The sequence below is a fragment of the Dermacentor albipictus genome, chromosome 4 (genome assembly GCF_038994185.2).
Source record: "Dermacentor albipictus isolate Rhodes 1998 colony chromosome 4, USDA_Dalb.pri_finalv2, whole genome shotgun sequence".
Classification (NCBI taxonomy): Eukaryota; Metazoa; Arthropoda; class Arachnida; order Ixodida; family Ixodidae; genus Dermacentor; species Dermacentor albipictus.
In genome coordinates, this window is record NC_091824.1 from 109,366,570 (window position 1) to 109,391,905 (window position 25,336).

The window sequence follows — 25,336 nt, forward strand, 5'->3', positions numbered from 1 at the left end:
TTCAAAATGCCCCAGTGGATCTTTTACAAAAGCATTTCTGCATTTTATATGGATCTGAATAGAGAAATTGAAGTTGCGTACGATAAAGATTCCTCTCAAGCCCTGCTTATTGGTAAACAGCAGTTGAGTACTGATAATAAAAGTACCGCATTGAACATGTGCCCTGAAAGCATTCATGTTTAGAAGCCCTAACGGGAGACACGAGACTGAGACTGTGAGGTTACATAAACATTATTATGTGTAATAGGGTGCATTGCAAGTAGCACTGCTTTAGGGAAGGAAACAATGTCTAACAAAAGTTTACTGCTCCCTTTCAAAGACCACGAGTGAAAGAAATGTCTCGCATGCAGTAACCATCTTTGCTATTACTTACCAGCAAGCTGACAAATGGAGAGATTATGCCGCCAATTCTTGCTGCGACGGAAACAATGCCCATTCCAACATTCCTAGAGAGGAAAAGGAATCGAGTAAGCAGACGCCACCTTTCTGAACGTACTCGAAAGAACCTTGTGAAGAGCTCGTGATCACCGCTAACAGAGCTGCGCACTAGGTACTCGGATAGTATACACACGAACAAAAGAACCTCTAAATCATTCCCATCAGCAATGAATGCCCGAACTGCGGTTTAAGATGCCACTCAGGTAAGTGTGACATTATGAAATTTATGCATTCTTTTTTCCCATTTGCATTTTTTTTTATGAAGAAATTAAAGATCCACAATAGCTGCGATGTCAAGCCTTCCTTCACTATAGCACAAATTGTAATAATTTTCTTACCGGTAAAAAAACTAAATAGCACAGAACAGAGGCTCAGAACCATTCAATACGATCACAGGGCCAATAAGCACTGCACCCAAAAGGTGTCCATTAAATCATCAACTGCATATACTAAGTTGAAGCATTTAAGCGTGACCACTACTGTCTGCAAAGCACAAGCTGGTCTGGGAAGCTAGCAGACAGCAACATATAGCTGCATAATTTCACAATTTACACAGATAGAAAATACTATGGCATATGAAATTTTTCAACACAGCACACCCTTGGGCAAGATTCTGTAATTTTTTTGGTCAATATATTCTTTTTCGCCTTTTATTACTGGCTCATGTGCACTGTCACCTGTTGTTTATGCTGAAAGTAGTCACTCAGCAGAACAGAAAGACAAACAAATGTAATTAAACGAAGAGAATCACTACAGCACATATAATACACAGCCTCTGATTTGTTTTGCATACCACATGAACTGTTGAAGTTATAATTGTCCTAGAGAATACAGGGGCCAAGAAAACATGTGAAAAAAACCAATGCATGAGGGTCACTACATCTCTAACCGAAGTTCTCCACACATCAAATTATACACTCAGGATGGCCGAAAGCATCCAATGGGTCTTGCAAATATATGAAAGAACACAATACAGGAAATAAATCTGGAGTGTGTTATTAACTTGAAACAAAATGCAATGCATTTAGTTACACAGAAACAAGCACACAAGAATACAGTTGACTCAGGGTAAATATAACTCGCTTAAAAGAAAATGCGGGATAAACGGAACGATGGTATTAGCTTTAGTTGACTGTCTATAGGCACAATAATAAACTTAAGTTAAACAGAACCAATTTCTTGTGAACTACTGTTAAATGGAACTTTAATCGAAACTACCATCTACTTCATCAATGTATGGAACAGGCCAAGTGTTGGGAACATGTGAAATGATGCTATGTAGAGTGATGAAAATACAATTCATCAGGCAGTTGCAGGACAGTTAACGCAAATTAACAATGTTGAGGTTACAACAGTGTTTCCATCATGGCGACTTCACTAGGCAAACAATGATCCCTGATGAGGAAACGAGCACGAAGTCTGTAGGACCTTGCATTTAGGCTGCCACTACTGCTTCGATTACAATGCCAGGAATAAGAGACCTCAGATGATGCGCTCACTACCTGCTCTGAAGAGACAGTTGAATAATTCATATTGGTGGAGTTGGTGGTGAACTCCAACAGTTTGGTAATAATGAGGACATAAATATTAATGCTCCAGTGCACGTTGCTGTTTCAATGTTTCAAACCAGACAGCAAGAGGTGAAGTTGAAAGTCTGAAGTCGATTTTTATGTCCTTTGGTTAAATGAAACATTGGAAAAACGGAACACTTTTTTTCTGTCCCTTCTAGTTCCATTTAAGTAGAGCATACTGTAAGTGGAAATTTAATTGGGCTATTCATCATCATCATAAGCAGCAGCCTATTTTATGCCCACTGCAGGGTGAAGGCCTCTCTCTGCTATCTCCACTTACCCCTGCCCTGTGCTAAAAGATTCCAACTAGCGCCCGCAAATTCCCTAATTTCATCACTCCGCGTAGTCTTCTGCCATCCTCGACTGCATTTCCCTTCTCTTCGTACTCATTCTGTAACCCTAATCGTCCAACGATTATCTAACCTGTGCATTACATTACCTGCCCAGCTCCATCTTTTTCTTTTAATGCCAATCAGAATGGCTATACCTGTTTGCTCTCTGATCTAAATCGCTCTTTCTGTCTCTTAATGTTATACCTAGCGTTCTTCATTCCATCGCTCTTTGCGCGGCGCTGAACTTGCTCTCAAGCTCTTTGTCAACCTGCAAGTCTCTACCCCATACGTCAGCACTGGTAAAATGTGTGGGGATGCACGACTGACGCGTCCCCTGATATGTTGTTTTCTCGCATAGCTCCTGTCTCCTGTAATCCGGCTTCACTGCGTGGCTTTACTCGGCGATCGGTATGCTTGCAGGGTAGTACGAGAGATGGCGCGAGTGTTGCTCTGCTAACGCTACCTAACGGCGGGGTTACTTGGGTGCAAAAAGGAGAAGGCTCTTCCTCTTTGGCTCGGGGTCGGCAAGTGGCGGGGACGTTCTGCGCGTGCGCCGATCCATGCTTCAGCGAGACCGTCTCGTGAAGCCTACCCCGGAATGAACAAACACGATTGTTCGCATGCGCCACCGTTTGCGTGACCATACACACGAACGACCAGGCACTGATGTCCAGTATGAAGCGAACATATTCGCTCGTTATCCGGTCGCGGCGAGTCGGACTACCGCGATTTGTCGCGCACCCATCAGCATGTTTTGTAGATAGCAACTCGGCTAGCAGGCAATGGTCTATGAAAGGTGCAATAAATGCCCTTGTGATTGTTTGCAGTACTGCATTGTCGTTCCTTTGTCCCAAGAGCACGGGTCAGAACCCAACATCTGGCACCCAACAGGGGCTCTTGGGGCATCAGACGATAGTTTTAACAGTTTTGCTTCGTTCGAGACCTTTGCTAGAACCGAAGCGTAGGGCTAGCGTCGATTTTGATCGCTAGCGTTGGTGGCATGCTTTCTTGAGCAAGGCGACAGTGGCTGCAGTGTGTGAACTTTTCAACATGCTAGGCCTCTTTGCAAATGATATATATTTTAAATGACATTCGTTGGTATGAGAGCCATGTGGTGTACACCCTGGGAGAGCAAGGCTTAGCGCCCGCGGAGCATTGGCAAGCCTGAAGCGAGTGAGTACGGAAGGCGGCGGAATACCATATATCTGGAATACCTGTGTGGGTATTCCCGTATGGGTTTCCTTTGTAGCAATCGCTACGAACGGGTGGATGTCTGATTTTCCTTTTATTCACCATATATCCCGCCCACAAGTGAAGCTCTAAGCCGTATTCTGCGTTCATACAATGTTCAAGTGACACACATTCCAAACCAGAAACTACAACAATCACTCGTCAATGTTAAGGACAAATTACCAAAAGATAAATTCCCAGATGTTGTGTACGTTGTCCCATGCGCGAATTGTGACTACGTGTATATTGGTGAAACTGGTGACCTTGAAAGGCGTCTTAAACAGTACAATTATGACGTCAGAAAAGAAAATGTGAAATCCAGTGCTTTGGCTGAGCATGCTGCTTCAAGCGGCCATGCAATTGATTGGGGGAAGGCACGTGTCCTCGCCAGAACAAAAGGGCTATTTTGATGCCTTTACCTTGAGTCGCTCATGATTCAGACTACGCCACACACTCTAAACAAGAGCGATGACAATCTGCCGTCAGTGTATGCGCGCTGCCTGCGTCATGCGTTCAAGACAATTTAAACGAGCTGTTCGAACACCTTTGTTTATTTTACCTGTGAACAGCGCTCCCGTGTGGGAGCCGAAATGTCTTTTCTTTTAAACTTTACTTTGGTCGGCATAGTGCCCCGGGTTTTGTCTACCTTTTCACCATGTTTCATTCCGATCAAATGGGCTTCCAACAAACACTGAACTTCACCTTCCTTTTCAATGATAATGGTAAGCTTCCAGACTCTAGAGGCTGACTGGCAATCCTAAACGCTTCTTCCCTTGCCCGGCTATTCATGATTATCTGTGTCTTTTGCATATTAACCTTCAACCCCACTCTAAGACTCCCTCTGTTAAGGTCCTTAATCATTTGTTGTAACTTGTCTCCAGTGTTGCTGAACAGAACAATGTCAACAGCAAACCGAAGGTTGCCAAGATATTCTATATCGATCCTTACTCCTAAGCCTTCCTAGTTTAATGGCTTGAATACTTCTTCCAAGCACGCAGTGAATAGCATTGGAGAGATTGTGTCTCCCCGTCTGACTCCATTTTTATAGGTATCTTCCTACTTTCTCGAGTAGAATTAAGGTAGCTGTGCAAGCTTTGTAGATATTTTCCAAGGTATTTACTTAAGCGATCTGTACTCCTTGATTTCGTTATGCCGCTATGACTGCTGATATATCTACTGAATCAAATGTATGTTCGTAATCTATGAAAGCCATATAGAGATGCTTATTGCACTCTGCCGATTTCTCGATTACCTGATTAATGACATGGATGTGATCCATTGTAGAGTATCCCTTCCTGAAGCCAGCCTGTTCCTTTGGTTGGCTAAAGTCCAGTGTTGCCCTTATTCTAGTGGAGACTATTTTGGTGGATATTTTCTATAATACTGGGAGTAGGCTAATGGGCCTATAATTTTCAATTCTTTAACATCTCCCTTTTTGTGGATTAGTATACCGTAAAAACCCGCGTATAATACGAACCCGCATTTAGTACGAGGTGAAAGTTTTGGGACAAGAGATGAAAAAAAAATAATAATAATAAAGTTTTACCCGCATATAATGCGACCTAGGAAAACTCAAGGAAAACATTTATTTAATTTGCACTCTGCACTTCAATCACTGTCTTCTTCAGCTGTGCTCTCTTCGGATAATTCCTTGTCGGGCATATCTTCCCACAGGTACTCATCCTCTGTGCCATCGAGTGCATTCGAGATGCCGCACTTCTTGAATTTGCAACGCACAAGGTCCTCTGGTATGCTGGCCCATGCGTCCACAATGCGTCCAGCCTTTCCCATGGCATCTCACGACCACACTTTCTGGCAGTTCCTCACCTTTAGGCACTGTCTTGCGCTTGAAGACGACGTAGGGCAAGAGCTTGTGTCCATCTGCCGTACACGACAACATGACGGTAACTTGCGTTTTCTTGTTGCCAGTGGACTGGACATAAACTTGTTTAGAGCCCTTTCTGTGCACAGTGAGGGGCGATGGCATGTCCAGATAAAACGGCGTTTGGTCAGCATTGCCGATTTGCCCTGGCTGGAAGTTCTTGGACTTGCGCAGCGAAATAATGTGGTGCTAGAAAGCCGCAAGCAGTTCTTCGAACGATTCGGGCAGCTTTTGTGAATTCAAAGTTCGGCGGCGTAAGGAAAGTCCAGCACGGCACGTGTAGTGATAAATCCAGTGCTTGCTCGCTTTGAAAGCGGAGCTTGATAGCCCTTTTTCTCTTGCAAGCTCCTTAGCTTTTGCCCGCATAAGCTCCACGCTCACAGCTAGATGCGCGGCTCGTTGTTGGCGTACGAACTCCATCAGGGCGAGTTCGATTTCCGGGAATGTGCCACTCTTCAGGCCGCGAAAGCTTCTTTGCATTCGACTGCACACGAGAAGGGCTTCCTTCTGTTCACGCCACCCGTGAATGCTTACCTCGTTGATGCCAAACTGCCTCCCGGCCGCACTGTTGCAGATGTCCTATGCGGCTAAAATAATCTTTCTCTTGAAAGCAGCCAAGTACTGTTTTCGTGGTTCGAACATTTTGGTCCTTCAATGCAGAATAAAAAAGATGCACTTAACGAAGCGTGGTTTGCACATGTGCTGCCAAGGTGTGCACTCGACAATAAAGAAACGATGCTGTAGTTACGCAGCAATAAGGAAATCATGCCGTAGCCAAGCAGCAATTACGAAGTCAAGCCATGGCCACGCAGCAATAACGAAACCAAAACTTCTAGCCCAAATTTCTGGCTGAAATTTTTGTTCGGATCCGCATATAGTACCAGGCGAAAATTTGGGACGCTAGTAATAAGAAAAAAGCCTCGTATTATATGCGGGTTTTTACGGTAATGTTTGCATTCTTTCAGTTTTCTGGGACCCTTGCAGTCGATAGACACTTCATATATATTTATATAGTCTATATCAATATAAACAGCCACTTTGTGAGTGACAAAATCTGTTACCAGGACCTGTTGCAGGGATCCTGTAAAAACCATGGTAATCCAAAGCTCAACACAGTGATGAGCTAGGTTCAGCTCAATTAAAGCTCTGCAGGGATATCACGGCCTAGCCCAACGAGGGGTGCAAATACGGATGCGCGAATGTTCGAAACTTTCGAACAATGAATTGAAGATTATACTATTCAATTTGGTCTTTGAATCCTATGGACAATATTTGTAAATACAAATACTGTTTACATAACGTACTTTCAAGTATTCCAAATCAGCAACGGTGCATGATAATGCATGAAAGCGGACCAAAGGTGTCATAACTTTCAACCTGGTGGCCACAGCAGACATAAAACACAAGAGGTTACGTAATGCAGCACACTATGTCAATCAGGGAGCCAGACTTTCTCGGCTAAACCATTATTATTCGCACTTGCCAATGATTCATTAATAGGCAAATAAGCTCATTATTTGCTCCCAATGCTCCATTTATGTTCTTAGAAAACAACGCTTTATAACATGCAATGTGAGGATAAAAACTTGCTAATGTGAATACACTAGGGTATGAAGATCATTTTATATTAATGATAAAAATGACCGTTTCATTATCAAAAACTTTTCTAAACATAGTATTCAATATTTGATCCGATTCATATTTACTTATAGCATCATTCAATATGTACTTAATCCAGTCTAAAAAGTTACTATTTGCGCACCTCTAGGTGCAAACACATGCAATGGGATCAAAAGTTCTGGCAGAGACTGTCCATGCTAACATGCCTAAGTAGGTAAGCATTGCTGCAAAAAAAAAAAAAAAGAGAATGTAGGAGAACTCATACGGATGCATTGAAACATAAAAACTAATTTGAACCAGAGCCATCCGTGCAAAGCATAAAACAGACAAATAGGTTACGGAGACTTACAGAAGAAATTCGTGGACAAAAAAAGGCTGCTTGTCTTTAATGATGGCTACAACATGAATATGCTGCAATACACCTTTAAAACCCAGCATGAAAGTGACACTTGACTGTGTGCTTGCAGTCTGTTCATTTTTAACAACTCTTCAATTCAGAAATAAGCTATAGCTTGTAGCAAGAAGTAGGGCCGCTTTGTCCTTACCTCACAATAGTAGGCATGAGCTCAGCTGAGTAGACATAGATCATGGCAAAGGACATCGCAATGCACATCTTGGCGCTGAGTGAGACAATGTCACGCACTGCAGTGCTGTAGTTTACTGCACAGAACAAAATCAGTGCACAGGTGCATGTAATTCAACGCCTTCCATGTAAACCTTGAAAAGATGGCATAATCCACATATCAAAGTCCATATAGAATGAATTAACTGTTGCAAAAAAAAAAAAAACTATATAGAGCCATGCTTCCAACGTTTCAAAAATGAGCCATTATTGTCACCATAATCATCACTACATTTTCACGATAAAGTGAATAAAATAACAGACTCATTCCACCTAACCAGTTCATTAACGAATGTTAGCACATTAATCTCCTCGTTACGTCACTAGCAGGAAGGCAGGTGGCGGTGTAGTGCACCTGCGACAGAAGCAGCTGCTTTCTCGCGTGCCAAGAAGTATATGGTTGGCTTCGCACGCGACGACACGGCGACTCTTGCCGTGTCCGAATTGGTGTGCGAGCTGACCCCGATACGGGTTCCACGCGACGTCATGGATGCCGTATATAGAGCCCCACTCGCACCCGTGTTTTTTCTATAGATAAGAGCAATACATAAGATGATAAGATTAAGGTGGCGTTGTTTTGCCGTGCTCTTGAACTACCCTGCCGTGAGGACAGCATGGCCTTGAGGACATCAGACAGAACCCCCGACAGACAATATAGACACTAGTCATGCTGAACTAGTGAAACAAATAGCAAAGTGTGGCAGCTCATGAATTAGTTCAGGAAGTGCAGGTAAAGCGAATGGACCTCACAGCTTGTCCACTCTTCCATCCCATCATCACATAAGAACGTTCACTCGGGCCCGCACACGTCTCAACACCAGCCTGCTTTTTGCTTTTATAGAATAATGATCATACCTGATGAAACAGGTGCTTGGCTAGGCTGAGACCTTGGAGCTAGTACGCCTGGAATATGGCGACGGCATGAAAGAGCTGTCTTGGCTCTGGTTTCGACATCGGTTGTAAGCATAAAGCACTACCGCTGGCTTACCACTGTTATATCACCTCGGCCACTTCTCATATGGCATCGCTGACCGACTTCAATATTGATAATATCACATTGTGCTGATGGCGGAACTTGTTCCCAAAGATAAGCAACACTCAAATCACAACGAACGCAATGAACATTGTCGTCGGTCGCCAAATCGAATGAAGGTCACTTGAGCCTGGTCACTTATGTATAGATGTGCCATAGGATCTTCCACATATACTCGCACTGATGATGTCAATTCTAAAATGTGCCAGAATTATCTACTACCGGACCTACAAACTAATACACGGTGGGCTCGTCTTTCAGGAAAGTACTACGGTTCTGCTGCATTCAAGAACCATGCCTTACTTGATAGCACGAGTGTACTGATTCGCGACAGCAGAAACGTGGGCCAAGCAAACACAAATGAAACTTGCATAGCACTACAGAATGGCGACAACATCAGGAAACTTAGAGTCCTGTAAGCATGTTTTGTGCCAAGCGACAATGGGGAAAACAGACACTTGCAAAAAGTAAAGCAACAGCGTGTTGCCCAAGGACTTCGAACACTGACGGTTAGAAAAACTGGAGAGCTAAAAGGACCTTCTTCTGCATCATGAGGCCACTGTCTTGTTGGCTACCAAGAGTGCCCATTAAGCGGGCACAGAAGTGGCGGTGTAACGCGTCTTCATATAGAAAAGCACGTCTCGCAGCAGAGCCAACTCAGCTGGGGCAGAGACATCAAGAGAGAGGAGCAGCCATTACAAGCAGACACCAAGCGCACTGTGCCACGGCCATTCATTCTAAAGGGAACAACAAAGCAAATGACCTCGTGGCCGTTTCACTGCCAGTAGATTATGCGTTCGGTTTTAGAATGACTGACAGAAGTGCGACGTGCGCATTCTGTAGTCCTGTCCCGCCGCAATGGTTGCCACTGACAAAAGCGTGGGTCCGACGAATCACAAGAGGGCAACCGAACAATTGTAAAAGCGAGCAGCTTGCATGATTGTGCCCTAGGAAGATAGTTTCCTTTTGGATCAAGCTGGTTTGAAGAGGATGTGTCCCAGTAGCTTAGCAACTTGCAATTATGTATGCACAGCCAAGGTTGGTAGGTACGAGGACAGACAGGACTGTTCGCAGAGTCAAAACATACACACTACTACAGACGATTACTTTTGAAAAGGGACTAAGAGGAATTACGCTGACTTTGCATCTAATGCCCTTCCCACCTATGTAAATTTCCTCACCCCCAGCATGAACAGTATGTGGTCGAGCACTAAAGCCGAGAACATATACCATGGCAGACGAGTTAATACCTCCATAGCATGAGGATTGTCTGAATTGCTACGACTGTCATTTTATTTTAGAAAGTTCAACTCGGCACATAACACTCGAAGGCAACAGCCCTGCACAAAGCACTTCCTTGGGAACACACCTATAGAGCATCACAAACATCAGAGACACAAAGAACCTGCCAAGCAAATGCAATGCTGCACAGCATGCAATGCAGGCAACAGCAGGTATTAAATGTGTTGTCACATGGTCAGAAAAAAAAACACATTTCAACATTTCTCTGAGCATCATCATTCCTGTCCTGGTCCCAGTCTAAAGCACTGCCCATTTTCAGGGGTCATCCCAAATCAAAGCAAAACAATAATGAATGAATGTGTGTGGTTTAGTGGCACAAGGGCCAGGTATGGCCAAAGAGCAAAAGCAAAACAATACTCACGCTGATCTGAAAACTGCATTGCAATGCTTGCCCCGCTGCCAATCAGCATCACAGCACACAGCGAGCGCCGCCTGCCAACATAACTGAGCAGGAATGCTGACAACAGGTAACCCGGTAGCTCGATCAGGCCCGACAGGGCCGTGCTCATGTAAAGGTCGCCACCTAGGCTGCTGGCAGCCATTGTCAGTGCGTAGTAGGTGATGCCATTTACTAACCTGAATAATTAAAAGAAAAGCAAGGCAGTGTCATTTATTTATTGCCCTTCTTGAGACATAGAACAGCTGAACCTTGGCATACGAATATAACAAAATAATAAAGATACCGAAGTAAATAAAGAATTCTTTTTCTTGGTGTTAGCATGTAACAAATGTATCCTAGTAATCAATATCAGATATAACAAAAGTACATCTGTGTTGCACGCAATTTCGTTATAGCAAGGTTTGACAGAACTACAATTTGACAAGATGTGTTGAGCAGGAACACTAAAGTGGTGGTAGGTTCATCCACATCCACACAAATTAAAAACAAGGCCACAACGAAAACCCGAAAAGCCACTACACGTTTCTTAGAAAGAAACCTCACCAGCAGAAAAATTCATATTGGTCCAAATACTGAGCCTAGGGCAGCCACTTCTTTGGGAGTAATCCCTGCAGCAAGTGAGCTAACCCCCAAGAGGCTAGCAGTCTGCAGCCTGAAGACAACTTGTTCGACAACCAAAAGCACTAAAACACTGATTATCCAAACTAATTATATCTTGATTAGTGAGGCCTTCCCTAGCTTAACAACTAAGAGATGTAAAGAAAATTGTTTTTTAGACATAAAATTACTTTAGCCTCTATAAATGTTTTGTTAGAGTCTTCGAAGTCTTCACGGGCCCTTGCCATTTTTTTTAACAAGAACAACTAACAATTTTATTAGGGACTTCTTTCCAGTTAAGAAGCTTGTTCAGAGCTATGTTTACACCAATGTACCATGAGCAGAACTGATTAGCTAGGCCAGTTCATTGATTTAGAAAATATACAAGGAGGCCAGATAACAGACCAAGAAGGTGTGCAGGGCAGCTCAAGGATTCCTGAAGATAAATATTACCTAACAAATATAAGGTAAACCAACCGACAAACAAACAAATACAAAGAGAGAAACTAAAACAAACATCTTAAAACCTTTTGTGCGCGAACAAACAGGGATGAAGAATAGGGGCAACACAAGGACGAGCGCTCGTCCTTGTGTTGCCCCTATTCTTCGTCCCTGTTTGTTAGCGCACAAAAAGTTTTAAGATGAATCTGTTCCAACTAGGCCGACTCGCAGTTATGTTTAAAACAAACATACGTGGTCAAACATTCAAATGGTAATTATGAAAGCTTCAACACTCAGCATAGTCAATTGTTACCAAACAGTTTAATGCACCTGATACACACCAGAGCTTCAAAGTCGATTTCAACGAACCTACGCTTGTGCTTAGCATGATTTGAACAGCGAGTTGCAGCCTGGGAACATAACTTTAAGAATATAAAAAGTGATGAAAGCCACTTTTCTACAAGTGACATCATTCCATGTATCATTAAATTAGGAAATAAATCTCAACATACTATACGACTGTGATGCAATGTGTCGGTGCTTATCACTATAGTCGAGTTAACCTGTCTCAACGAGTCTTTTACTATCCTGTATCTTGGCTTATGAAAATACATAAACTGTGCAGTTATTACCAGCTTTTTTTTATCCTATGCTTGTCCGCGTCCCACAGCCCAACACACATAGGTCCAATAAGCGCAACTGGGTAACAGGGGCATTCACGTTTCTGAAGTTTCCCGAGCTTTAACACTAACATTAAGCTTAGTGTGTGATCATCAACAGAAAAGCATACCAAAGGAAGATTTGGATGAGAGTTCGAGCACGCAGGGTCTGACTAGTGAACAGCAGCATCGGGTTGGAGCCTTTGTGGTGCACCTTGGGTTCCTGCAAGTCCCAGGTACGCGGCAGGCAATGCACCTTGCCGTTGCGCACTGCTATGTCCACAAGGACCTGTCGTGCCTTCGCTCGCTGACCGTGCAGAAGCAGCCAACGCGGGCTTTCTGGCAGGAGCCTGCACAATGGAACAGAACACAACAGGCAGCTTTACGTCGGGGCCAACTGCGATTTCCTTTAATGCAATTATCATTCTTCGGGTACTTCAGGACAACTGTCCGCCTATTTCTCCAACAATTTTCCTGCCAACGTGGGTCACGGGAAGTCTGTGGTCAATGGGTAGTGCATCAGACTGCTGTGCTGAAGGAACAGAGTTTGAAACCAACTGTCAGAGCAACTTGGGTCACTGAGTATGTGGGCACACCTATATGCTGCTCTTCAACACCTCTTTGATGCCGACATGGGTCACTGGAAATGTTTTGACCGGATATGTGGCACTGGGTATGTATCAGTTGGTCTGTGCTGCTTTTCAATGAACCTCTTTGACACCAACTTGGGTAACTGGGTACAAAACTGGTTCTTCTAAGTTTCTATAATACTCCGTGGCACTGAATATGCACCACACACTATCTTTACGGTGGCACCGCTAGATGGCACAGTACGAGCAGTAGGAAGTGCGACAGATGAGCCCGGCAACGCACATGTTTCAGCGTTGGCAATGCGGTGGGTCGCCACATTGCTTCAATGCCAATCACATTAACATTGACATTCACCTTAAAATGGGTTCTGTCGGAATTGATTTAAATGCACATAAAATGCAGCAATGCTCTCATTAAGCGACTCATGAGCCGATCAGAATGCAATTTGTTGCTTTTAATAGAAAAACATCGATTCCACTGAATGTAGGGAACAGAATCTTAATTTAGGGCCTCAAATATTTTATTACAGATATACATGAAAGATAAGGATCTCAAGCGGACAAATGTGGTGTACGAATTTGCACTTGATGTGGAGTTATTGCAATGTTTATAAGGGTTTTTAAAAGTCTCACTACTATATACTATATTACAGAGTGGTGTGTAACCTCCTCAGACCCAACAAAATGCCAGTTGCACAACGTGTTTTAAAGCCAGTTCTTATTGTCGACTGGGGGGTTACACATGCTTCCATCAGCACTTCCACCTATGTGGACAAAGAGTTAATTCAGATAAAAATGTGGAGCACACTTAAGCTTCGCCTTTAAGAGAGGAGCGCGATAGCAATCAAAGATTCCTGACTGCTTGTCATGCCTCCCGGCAACAGCAGCTTTCTTGCAGATACATGGGATGGTGCTGTTGCAAGGAACTGAGCAGGCCATGCTGCTCTACAAATGGTAGAAACACTGGAAAAGGGGTTTGTGTTCGAGTTTCTGCGTAACAGAATTGTTTTCTGGTATATTCTAATTACAATTATACCCTATCCTGTCAGTAGGTGGTGTTTAAGTCGTACTTTAAAATTTTTTAGATGCATCCTACTTTGAGGAATTCAATTAGTTCAGTAACGCCTCTGCATTATGCAGAGGTCCTACGTAGTTGTGGTTCAGAATGATTTTAAAGCGGAAGCTTTATTAACCGCGTCGACCTGAGTTTTGCTGTCGCCAGCAATTTGACCTTCAAACTTTCGAGTGCAGAGGAATAATTGTTCAACTACCGTCATGACCATGTTTTATGTGTCACAATGGAGTTTCCTCTTGTACCTTTTACATGTATGCAAGAACTTGCTTAATCAACTTTATTGGGTGATAAACTCAAGAGATAAAATAGTATTTCCTGGAGCTGTCAAAACTGATCAACAAGGCGAAAGCAAGGGATACTCGAAATTATAATGCGAGAAAGACTGAAGAAGCCGTACAAAATGGACATAGCCTGAAATCAGTGAGAAGGAAACTTGTCAAAGGAAAACCAAGATGTATGCACTGAAAGATAAGCAGAGTAATATTGTTAGCAATCTCGAAGGTATAGTAAAAGCAGCAAAAGAATTCTATACTGACCTGTCCAGTACCCACAGGAGTCAGGATACCTCCATTCGAAGCAGTAATGAACAGGATACAGAAACTGCTCCTATAACTAGCAATGAGGTCAGAAGGGCCTTGCAAGACATGAAATGGGGAAAAGCGGCAGGCGAAGATGGAATAACAGTTAATTTAATCAAAGATGGAGGAGTCCATGTTTGGAAAACTGGCAGCTATCTATACAAAGTGGCATCAACTTCAAGGGTCCCAGAAAACTGGAAGAATGCAAACATTATACTAACCCACAAAAAGGGGAGACGTTAAAGAATTGAAAAATTATAGGCCCATTAGCTTACTCCCAGTATCATAAAATATTCACCAAGGTAATTTGCAATAGAATAAGGGCAACACTGGACTTTAGCCAACCAAGGGAACACACTGGCTTCAGAAAGGGGTACTCTACAATGGATAACATCCATGTCATTAAATCAGGTAATTGAGAAATCCGCAGAGTACAATCAGCCTCTCTATATGGCTTTCATAGATTATGAAAAGGTATTTGATTCAGTAGGAATACCAGCAGTCATAGAGGCATTACATAATCAAGGAGTCCAGACTGCTTAGGTAAATATCTTGGAAAATATCTACAGCGATTCCACAGCTACCTTAATTCTACACAAGAAAAGCAGGAAGATATCAATAAAGAAAGGGATCAGACAGGGGGACACAATCTCTCCAATGCTATTCACTGTGCACTTAGAAGAAGTATTCAAGCTATTAAACTGGGAAGGCTTAGGAGTAAGGATCGACAGCGAATATCCCAGCAACCTTCAGTTTGCGGATGACGTTCTATTCGGCAACACTGCAAAACGAGTTACAGCAAATGATTGAAGACCTTAACAGAAGAATTCCACCCCTATAGTGGGGTTGAAGATTAATATGCAGAAGACAAAGATAGTGATCAATAGCTGGGCAAGGGAACAAGATTTCAGGATTGCCGTCAGTCTCTAGAATCTGAGGAGTATGTCTGCCTAGGTCAATTAATCACAGGGAACCCTGATCATGAGAACAAATTCATAGAAGAACAAAAACGGGTTGGATCGCAAATGGCAGACACTGTCAGCTCCTCACTGGAAGCTTACCATTATGACTGAAAAGGAAGGTGTACAATCAGTGCATTTTACCAGTGCTGACATATGGGGCAGAGACTTGGAGATTGACAAAGAAGCTTGAGACCACGCAAAGAGCTATGGAACGAAGATTGCTAGGCATAATGTTAAAAGACAGAAAGAGAGCGGTTTGGATCAGAGAGCAAACGGGTATAACTGATATTCGTATTGACATTATGAGCAAAAAATGGAGTTGGGCAGGTCATGTAATGCGCAGGTGAAATAACTGTTGGACCATTAGCGTTACAGAATGGGTACCAAGAGAAGGGAAGCGCAGTCGAGGATGGCAGAAGACTAGGTGGGGTCATGAAATTAGGAAATTTGCGGGCGCTAGTTGGAATTGGTTGGAGCAGGACAAGGGTAATTGGCGATCGCAGGGAGAAGCCTTCGTCCTGCAGTGGAGATAACATAGGCTGATGATAATGATGATGAGTATTTTGGATGGACCTGTAAACGTCTGGTCAACTCTACTTCACACATTATCTGAGGCCACATTCATATTAATACCCTTAAGCAAGTGACAATGAGTCCTTGTAGCAGTTTTCAAGGCTTCATAACAAGACTGCTACTTTGTATCACCCTTCCATGTGGAATAGAGATAAAAAGGACATTTATCATGACACAGTAAGTTAGGCCTTCAAAGGCTAATTCCCCTAATCCACCATGAATGAGTCTGGTGTGCTTATATGGAATGAATAGCCAGCAGCACGTGGACTTCTATGCAGCGGTTATTTGGAGTGCCCACAAGCTGTAAGCTTGCCACATTCTGCAGGGCCCTATTCTAATGAAAAGTTCACGGAAGGATGGCCAGAAAAATGTGTTGCGCAAGAAGGAAGACAGCTTGGCAAACTATTATGCTCCTGCTTGACTACTACAGGATACCAGTTTTTCTCAGAAAACATTTTGTCACATTTAACTTGGACAAACAATTATTGACAGGCACATCAGCTTATTCAACTTGATTTGGCCTTTTGCCCTAAAAGCTACCCTTGTCATCTGAAGTGCCACCCCTGCTTCAGTAACTAGGAGTTCATTCCAAATACAGTAGGCTTCCACTAATTCGACTCTCGTTCATTAAAATGTTCGGTTAATTTGAACATCCAAAGGTACCAGCCAGCACTCATGATCTGAAAAGTGGCCTTTGCCGGATAATTCAAACCTTACTAATCAGCTTTGCTGAAGTATGGTGAAGCATGCACAATTTATTCCAGTGAAGCATCCCAAGAATGGAAACGGCCTACTGTCACGGGACATAGTATGCATTCCTTAATAACTGAGCACCAAGATGTCCAACAAGTATACTGGCAGCTATTCAGAGGTATTTGTAACATTACTGTGGTGATTTGAGCCTTTGTCGCCCACCATGCGTGTCTCGTATACGAGACTTAACGAGGTCTACCATGCATTCTTTACTTATACGCGTGCGCACGTGCCGTGCATTAAGAAATGCAGAATATTCATCTGTGTTGTGGGAAAGCTAGCAAAAAGAAAGGTGATAAGATGAAAAAAAAATAATGGTTAGACATCTAAACCCAACAAAAGAGCGAGGCTCTATCTAAAACTCTGAAGGTATGCCAGTGAACTTATTAGGTGTCTCGGTGCTTGTACTGTGACTGGAGACGGCGAATGCGAGTGTGTTAATTTGAGAACACATGCTATGCCTATAACAATGGCACCTTTTCCCCTCCACTTGGTATGCTTCACTGCATAGCACTGTATTGCAGCGAAGCTAACTTGAAAGGCAAATACTGCCAAGTGAATCAACTTGGTTTTGGTCCTTTTTTCTGCCTTTTTTTTAAGTTTCGTTGGTCCCGTCAGGATTGAACTAACGGATGTCAACTGCACAAATCAATGAAATTAGAACCATCTGCACACGTTGTTACAGTCAGATTTATGTGTTCCTGAGTGAGCATATAATGACTGTTGAGTGTGCATTGTCGTCCAAACTATGCTCCATTAACGCAATTACGCAGAGGGCTTCATAATGCACTTACTGCACTTCCAGAAAATCATATCACATGCCAAATTCAGTATTTGGGCATCAAAGTTTTCAGAGCATTGGTGGGGTTTTTGCATCCCAAAACAGCACCATATCATGCTCATCAACGGAATGTGACAGCCACTGAGCCTGCTTCTATTTCTTGTTGTCCATACAATCAACGATGCATAAAAATTTTTACAAGAGTTAACAGAGGAACTCTGTTGCTACGATCATTAAGCTACCGCGGGAGTAATAGGTAGTAAAAGGACTCGTATGGTCATTGTGCTGCTGCCTTATGATGTTCTTGTGAAGTTGTTTATTGTGCTTTATCATTTTAAATTTCCAAGAAATAATATTTTTCTAAACACACAAACACCATAAGTTTCTGTGCACATGCATAATTGTCGCGAATCTCTAAATTTAAAAGGCTGTGTTTTGAAGAGAATGATAAATATGCAGTGACAAAACTGTTTGAAGCCGGAAGGGTGAAGTCTGAACAGATTCATGTCCTGCCAATCATTCTTATGCTGGGTGAACCACCGTACTTGCAATCTGCCATAGACACTAGCACCGTAGTTTGCTCTAAGCAATGAGAAGTAGTTGAACAAGGAATGTCGCTGAAGTCAACGTTTCGACAACTGGAGTTTTCTTTGTCAGGGCAGCAAATGCGGTGAAGACAAGCCCTTTTGCCGAAATGGCTTCAGCGGAATTCCTTGTTTGACTACTGCTCATCACTTCAAGTCTCCATTTTCCTGTAAACTTCTGCGTTGTATAGATTGCTCAAGTAAGTTTTGTAGGATATACTCTGTAGCACGAAGACAAAAATATTGTCAGCACGATAGGAAATAGCATTTAAGTCCCAAAACTAATTTCTCCACATCCTCCAACTAGCCAATGTAGGACAAGGTAAAAAAACATGTTATTTTTAACAATTTTCTTAGCAACTCAGTGTTAGCAAAATGGGCTTCAGGAGAAAGCACCTTGCCCTAATTGCTACTTGCTGAAGCAATTATAACTTAAGTGCTACATAATGTTATGATAATAAATAGAAGCAAAGTATAAGTGATATGCTGCTTCTTCTATATCAATATGGTACAAGATTCTTTGTCTGCTGGATGTACTAGCAGTTGTGATTGGTCCTCCATGCATGCGTGCCTAGCTACTTATTAACGGGTCAATACCTTAAAAAAATTCGTTGGAAGTGTCGCTTGTGTCCTTGACAATGTTTCTACTTCTATTTGTTTCTGTTTAGAAGCAACATATGTATTTCAGAAAACCCTTTCAGTGTCAGGCTTTTTTTTTTTTTTTGAGGTGACACACCCACACCAATGTTCTTTTGTTCTCAGATATTATGAAATGAACACATGGTTTGTATTTGGTTGTGCAGAAATGAAAAAAATGACATGGATAATGGCAAATCTGCCTAGCCATGGTCCTCATATTCCAACCTGACAAAAGGAGCATGACAGGACAGAAACCCAGAATCATGCCTGCAAATTAGTGATGCTGAAAGGGCTAATGGAAATAAGGGCTACTTGGTAGCAAAGAAAAGCTTGTTAATGGCAATATCCCTACAGACAATGCAATTGTTCATTACATAGGTTATCAGTGGACTTGTCCTACTGACTTCTCCGCCCTTCAAAGTTGCCATCCTTATGCTATATTAGCCACAACTTCATCAGAAAGGTACAGACACCTTATTCCAAAAGAGTTTTGCTTTGACACAATTCTTAAGCTGAATACGGCTTGCAGCACCGGATCAGTGTCATCCTCTTTCTGTCAATGTTGTGCTTGATAAACAAGCCGAAGCATACACTTTGACAGATACCTACAAGAAAATAAAAACTCACAGTGCAAGGGGTACGAAGAGAGCACTCAGGAGTGCTGTGGCGATGGAGTAGTGGCGCCAGTCGGGAATGAAATAGGCGAGTGCAGCATGCAGTCCAATGCCCAAAGCAAAGACACATGGGAATAGTGTGCCCAGCAGTGCCCGCTTGGATGGCCCAACAAGTTCTGTCATGAGCACGAATGTAACGAGCGCTACAGCAGCCGTGGTCATGCCAGCAAAGAAGCGGCAGATGGCATGTAGTGCCAGGCTTGGGGCAAATGCCCCAAAGAATGTCATGACTGACATGGCGATGGCAGCGAATGGTAGTGTACGACGTCGTCCATACTGGTCAGAGATGAAGCCAAACACATAGGCACCAGACATAACGCCGGACATGAAGACTGCTTGCACCATCTTCACGAAGTATGCATCATGGCAGATGAGATTCCACTGGAAGAAGAAAAATGTAGCTCGTTAATAAATGCACTGCTGGTGTCCATGTTATCGAAGCTGTCAAGTCCCGCTTCTTAAACTAACAAGTTGAATGGTATTTGCATCTGAATAAAAAGTGGAAGATCACACTGCACATCATCTTTTGATGCAATGACACCAATGCACATAGGCTGAGCTGCAATAAAATGGCGCACTTATGTATGAGAAAAGAAAATATACATCAAAGAATTACAAATCATTATTGTATTCCTTTATAAATGAACTTAAATTTATAAGAGTTTGCTCGAGATGTGCAGTTGCAATAAAGTTTCAGTTGTACGAAGGTTGGTTTAATGAATATTTAATGAAAACTGCCGGGGCTTTTAGAAAAGCCCCGGCAGTTTATTTATGTATTCTACACAAAAATCGTTCAGTTAAACAAATTTCTGAATAGCAAATATTTCAGTTGAACGAACTTGACAGTGGACCTGGGCTCATTTATAAAATCAGTCTAACATTGTTTTGCGCCCTGCAGTGCTGGCTAGGCCGATGCCCACCGCCCCCGAATTGCCCCTACAGCGGCATAACAGTAACAATGGCTACAGTTAGAAACTGCTGGCATAAATCCTGCCATTCCCCCCTGTGTGGTGAAAGCAAGCAAGAGAAACAGTATAGTGAGATGATTGGCTACGGGATGTGGACAGAGGTCTGCCACCAGCAGACCTCTGGATGTTGACAGCAACAATTCGTTTGAAGACTGTGTGCAGTGTGACAGTCAGCTCGTTACCTGTGCTGAACTAACAGATATAGAAATTGTTTCCAGTGTCCATTCCAAAGAATAGTGCGATGAGGAAGATGCAATGGCAGAGGCAGATTCAAATCCTGTAACTCTGGCTGTGGCTGTAGGATGCCTTGGAAAGGTGCGAGACTTCCGTGTTTCAGCTACAAGCTGTGCCAGAGGAAGTGCACAAAAACATAGACTCTCTGCATGGCTTTGTCACTTCTTATACTTTAGAAGAACCAGTGCAAATGAAAATTAGATTTTTTTCCTTCTTTTTTTCATAATGCGATAGGCAGCAACATAACTGCTACGCCCTTTGTATATATTGATGTACACAACTCCGTATATTGAATTTCACACTTCTGAGTCGATGTCTGCTGCGCCCTATGCTGTTCCATATTCTACTGAATATTCAGTTAAGTGAACTTTCAGATAAGCGAATTTTTCTTTGGGTTCCTTGAAGCTCATTCAAGTGAGAGTTCATTGTGCTGACATACTGCAGGTTATCAACGGAAACTAGTCAACAGAAACAAAGTTTTGTTTTCAAAAACTGCGGACGGTGTTAAAGGATGGCATGAACAGTTGAGAAAGATAAATCATATAAATTCGGTAGCTCAAAAATGAACACACGACTGACACAACTCGTACCGTCAGTAAACGGAAATAAATTGAGTCGTTCTACACTCTGACATACCTCAGACGTAAAGAAGTTCTTATGCGGCACTGACAATTACAATGAAACTACGCGTCGCTCCAAGCCAGCTTACCTCGGTGGCTATTGACGTAAACCTCGACGTGTAGTGCGGATGCTCGCATCGGTCGTTCACGCAGCCCGACGATGAAGGTGTTGAGCCATTCCAGCACTGAAACTCCGGCGCCGCGCCGGTGAACACAATTTGCAGCATCTCCCCGCTGACAAACAACCCGCCGAGGATAGCAGTGTAGATAAAGTAGAGGATCTGCTGTGCCCCGACTTCGCCAACAATGTGAAACACTTGGTCGACATCCATTCTGCCTGCACAAAGCGATATGTTCGCAGCAACAACGCTTCAATGTAACCAGTGAAACCTGACAAAACAGACTATAGAGTCGTCGCTGCTACGCGGTTCCTCTGTGCTACCACACCACACTTCGGTTGCTTCGGTGTCGTGTCAAGGCGCAGCGACGCAACCGTAATGTGAGTGACAGTCAACACAAGAAACCGACTCGCCGCCGCATAGGCATGTTTTCCAGGTGCGAGCGTCGGGCGCATGTGAGCACACGAGAGGGAAACTTAGCTGCGATGATACAGCGACGCACTTGCCATGCTTGCTTCAAAACGTGTGGTGAAACTGTATCGGCAAGAAAACAACGCTAATTAGAAGCGCACGTCGTATCAGTCAGGTAGCGCGTCTCAAGCGTTAACACGTCCACATAGAATAAAGAACCAACTACGTCCAGCTGCAGAGTCGCACGTCGGCTGCCTCCGATTCCTCACCACGGGGTCGGTGGTTGGCTGGGTTAACACGGTCAGATGCGAACCTAGCGCACGCTCTAGACGCTCTAGTGGCTCTAGGTGTCGGCGTCACAACGCGCTTCCGCTCTCGCTTGGAAGAGCGCTCGTGCCGCCAGCGATATACGACTGATAACTGCCGCTTTCTCCGTCCACGGTTGCGCGTAACGGTCTGACGACGCTCGCAATGTTATCTGGACAAGGAGGTTTGCTTAAGATTATATGTGGCCTCGCAGAACTTGTCGGCTGTCTTTCAACTTATTTGTTCTGTTTTTCTGCGCGGAAAACACGGATTATCGCTTCCAGGCCAAATGTGCACGTGTTGAAAGAGTTGCAAAAACGTTTAACGTTTTTTCCTCATGACGTCCAAAAGCATGAGATTTATAACAATACAAAGCAGATACAGACAGGATACACCGTTTTGGACAAAAGGCGTGTAAAAGTTAACGTCCTAAAAAAAAAGAAAGAAAATTTGAACTGTTTGAATGTTGTTCACGAATTTACATGGTCCTGTAAGCAACTGAAGTTCACGGTCTGGAAAAAGAAATATATATATATTATGGAAAACAGGTGACAGAGAAGTAGTCAGGGCGAGCGCATTGCTTTGACTTTTTGTATGTATTATTATTGTTTTCAATCATGGGTCCCGGTTCTAGACTGATCCCCCATAGTGGGTATGTGCCATGTATTTGAGGAAAGAACATACAACCGAACGCAGCCCCACAGATTAATCATTCCATTCCTTTAAATGCCAGTCACTATTTTTGCAGCCAACTACAACACACGCCTTCCCTCTACTGCTCCGCATTTTACAGCTTGAATGTAGCACAGTGTGTTAGTTGCATTTTCGGCAGCTGATTGCACAAAATCATGACAGAAGCCGTAGTGGTTTCATGTTCGACTGCATTTCGTGGTGTGAGCTATACACTCTAAGAAAATTTTACATCCTTTGAGTCGTATCTTGACAGACAACAATAAACGCAATCTGTCTTTTCCGCATTTCCTTTCTTTAACGCTGCTAGCCCGGTACTTTTCAGTAACGAGCGGCATGCGCGTTATCAGCATGACATAGCATTGCCGACAAGAAAGTAACGGGCGCGGCGTTTTCAATTAAGAAAGGAAACGCAAGCAAGGCATGTGACGATTATTGTTGTGTGGCAGATATACATCCCAAAGGGTGTAAGCTTTTTTTTTAGAGCGTACACTCTTGAAAGAAACTACACCCTTTGTGGCCCCTATTTTGTCCCACACTCTAAGAACAGTTTACACCCTTTGGCTTGCCCCTTCTGCCACACAAAAATAATCGTCATCTGCCTTGATGCGTTTCCTTTCTTTATCGCTGCAAGCCCGGAACTTTCCAGCGACGAACGGCACACGCGTTATCAGAAGGGGCACTCCAAAGGGTGTAAACTGTTCTATGCTGATAACGCGCGTGCCGTTCGTTACTGGAAAGTGCTGGGCTCGCAGCGATAAAGAAAGGAAACGCATCAAGGCAGATGACGATTATTTTTGTGTGGCAGAAGGGGCAAGCCAAAGGGTGTAAACTGTTCTTAGAGTGCACAACAACACATGTAGTGTATCGTTGTGGGATAAATATACACCTCAAAGGGTGCAACCGTTTGAAGAGTGTATAGTTGGCTGTGGGCACATAAGAACACCCTCAAATGTGTAATTTTTAAAAAAATTTTCAGTGTGCAAATGGTTGTTTAATTTTCTTCGTTTCTTCTTTAATTTTTTAAAAAAATTTCGGCACATTTCTAGCTTGCCAGTTTTGACCTACAGCAAGTGGCTCTCCATGAGCGAACAAGCCTCTTTCATCAGAATGTAAGATCAAATTTGAGTACGTGGGATAAAAACCGGGAGAGAGAGAGAGAGAGACCACAGCAGCACAGGGCCTTCTAACTGGTCTACTGAAGTTTAGGGAATCGTATTCACCCAATACTTATGCTTTAATTGTCAAAGGATCTGTCCGCGATTTTGTGGCATAATTCTCCCAAAGAAAACAATTGAGTTGGCCGTGGCCCATTTCTCGTTTTTGTTCAAAACCTGTCCGCGAAGTTCGCCTTCCTCGTTTGTCTCAACGCACAGGTGTAACATCTCTACCGCCGAGCCGCTAAGGGGCCCCTCGATGACCGAGGGAGCGGAGAGCGCATGCTAAAATATGGGGAGATCACTCAGCATTATAGATTGGCTCGTAGACTGGTAGCCCCGCCAGACCCAAAATTAAACAACAGACAAGCAGTCGCGTGGAGACGACTACAAACTTATACGTATTCGCATCCGGTTATGGCGAACCACATGTTCCCCGAGGCCAGGAGCGATAGATGTAATCTTTGCGGGGCGAGAGGGACCCTCGACCACATAATATGGGAATGTCCGTACTCTCCCGGGGGAGCGCACAAAATAGGTAGTAGAGACACCTGGGAGACCCTGCTGCGCAGCTCGGACTCTGAGCTCCAGCTCCTGCTCGTCCAACTGGCTGAAGAGGCCGCTGCGACCCAAAACCTCCCAGCCTGCATCTGAGGCGGCGGCACTCGCCCCTTGACCTGCGTGTTGGGGGGGTGGGTAGATCACCTTATCCGTTGGACAATAAAGTTTATTCTATCTATCTATCTATCTATCTATCTATCTATCTATCTATCTATCTATCTATCTATCTATCTATCTATCTATCTATCTATCTATCTATCTATCTATCTATCTATCTATCTATCTATCTATCTATCTATCTATCTATCTATCTATCTATCTATCTATCTATCTATCTATCTATCTATCTATCTATCTATCTATCTATCTATCTATCTATCTATCTATCTATCTATCTATCTATCACAGAAGTGGACGACACCCTCGCAACCTGGTCGCTACTATACCGTCGAAGCGGTTGTTCTTTTCCTAGCGCACACAAAAGCGGATAGGTTTCACAAATGCCCCCGTTTAGAAAACCTATACATATATAGATAGCAGCGCGTTCTCCAAAATTCTAACCTTGTGCCTCCGTTGTCACGGGCGATTAGGTCTTTGTTCTTTGTCCCGCAGCAGTCAAGCTACTCTAGTATACGCTTTTCCTTTCGCGCTCTTAGTCAACATTTATCCGCACTCGGCTTCGTTTTTCCTCTTTATCTCATTCGCACTAGCGCAGAATCTGAAATGCCTCAAAGACAATGGGCTATTCTTTCATTGACGGCCAACAGTTTTTCACCGTCCACTGTTCGCCGCATATGGAAGTTGTCGCCCATCAGAGATGACTATTGTTTTGTCTGAATCTGCGATGCTTTGTTGGGGCCATCCTGTAGTTTGTTTTATTTGTGAATCGTACAGGATTAAAGCTGCCCCCCCGCTCCCTCTTCCCATACAAATT

General features: G+C 43.4%; 1 protein-coding gene across 2 annotated transcripts in view; it reads right to left on the reverse strand.

Moving 5' to 3' along the window:
• The window catches only part of LOC135914048 (solute carrier family 22 member 15-like), a 32,778-nt gene extending 10,632 nt beyond the window's left edge, over window positions 1-22,146 (reverse strand). For both annotated transcript variants that reach the window (XM_065446783.2, XM_065446784.2), the window contains exons 1-7: window positions 21,780-22,146; window positions 21,248-21,495; window positions 19,290-19,717; window positions 12,259-12,477; window positions 10,392-10,606; window positions 7,619-7,733; window positions 374-446 (exon numbers count right to left, since the gene is read on the reverse strand). In XM_065446783.2, coding sequence (XP_065302855.1) covers window positions 374-446; window positions 7,619-7,733; window positions 10,392-10,606; window positions 12,259-12,477; window positions 19,290-19,717; window positions 21,248-21,495; window positions 21,780-21,786 — 1,305 coding nt within the window. In that variant the 5' untranslated portion in view covers window positions 21,787-22,146. The remainder of the gene's footprint in view (window positions 1-373; window positions 447-7,618; window positions 7,734-10,391; window positions 10,607-12,258; window positions 12,478-19,289; window positions 19,718-21,247; window positions 21,496-21,779) is intronic.
• Between the last annotated feature and the right edge of the window lie 3,190 nt (window positions 22,147-25,336).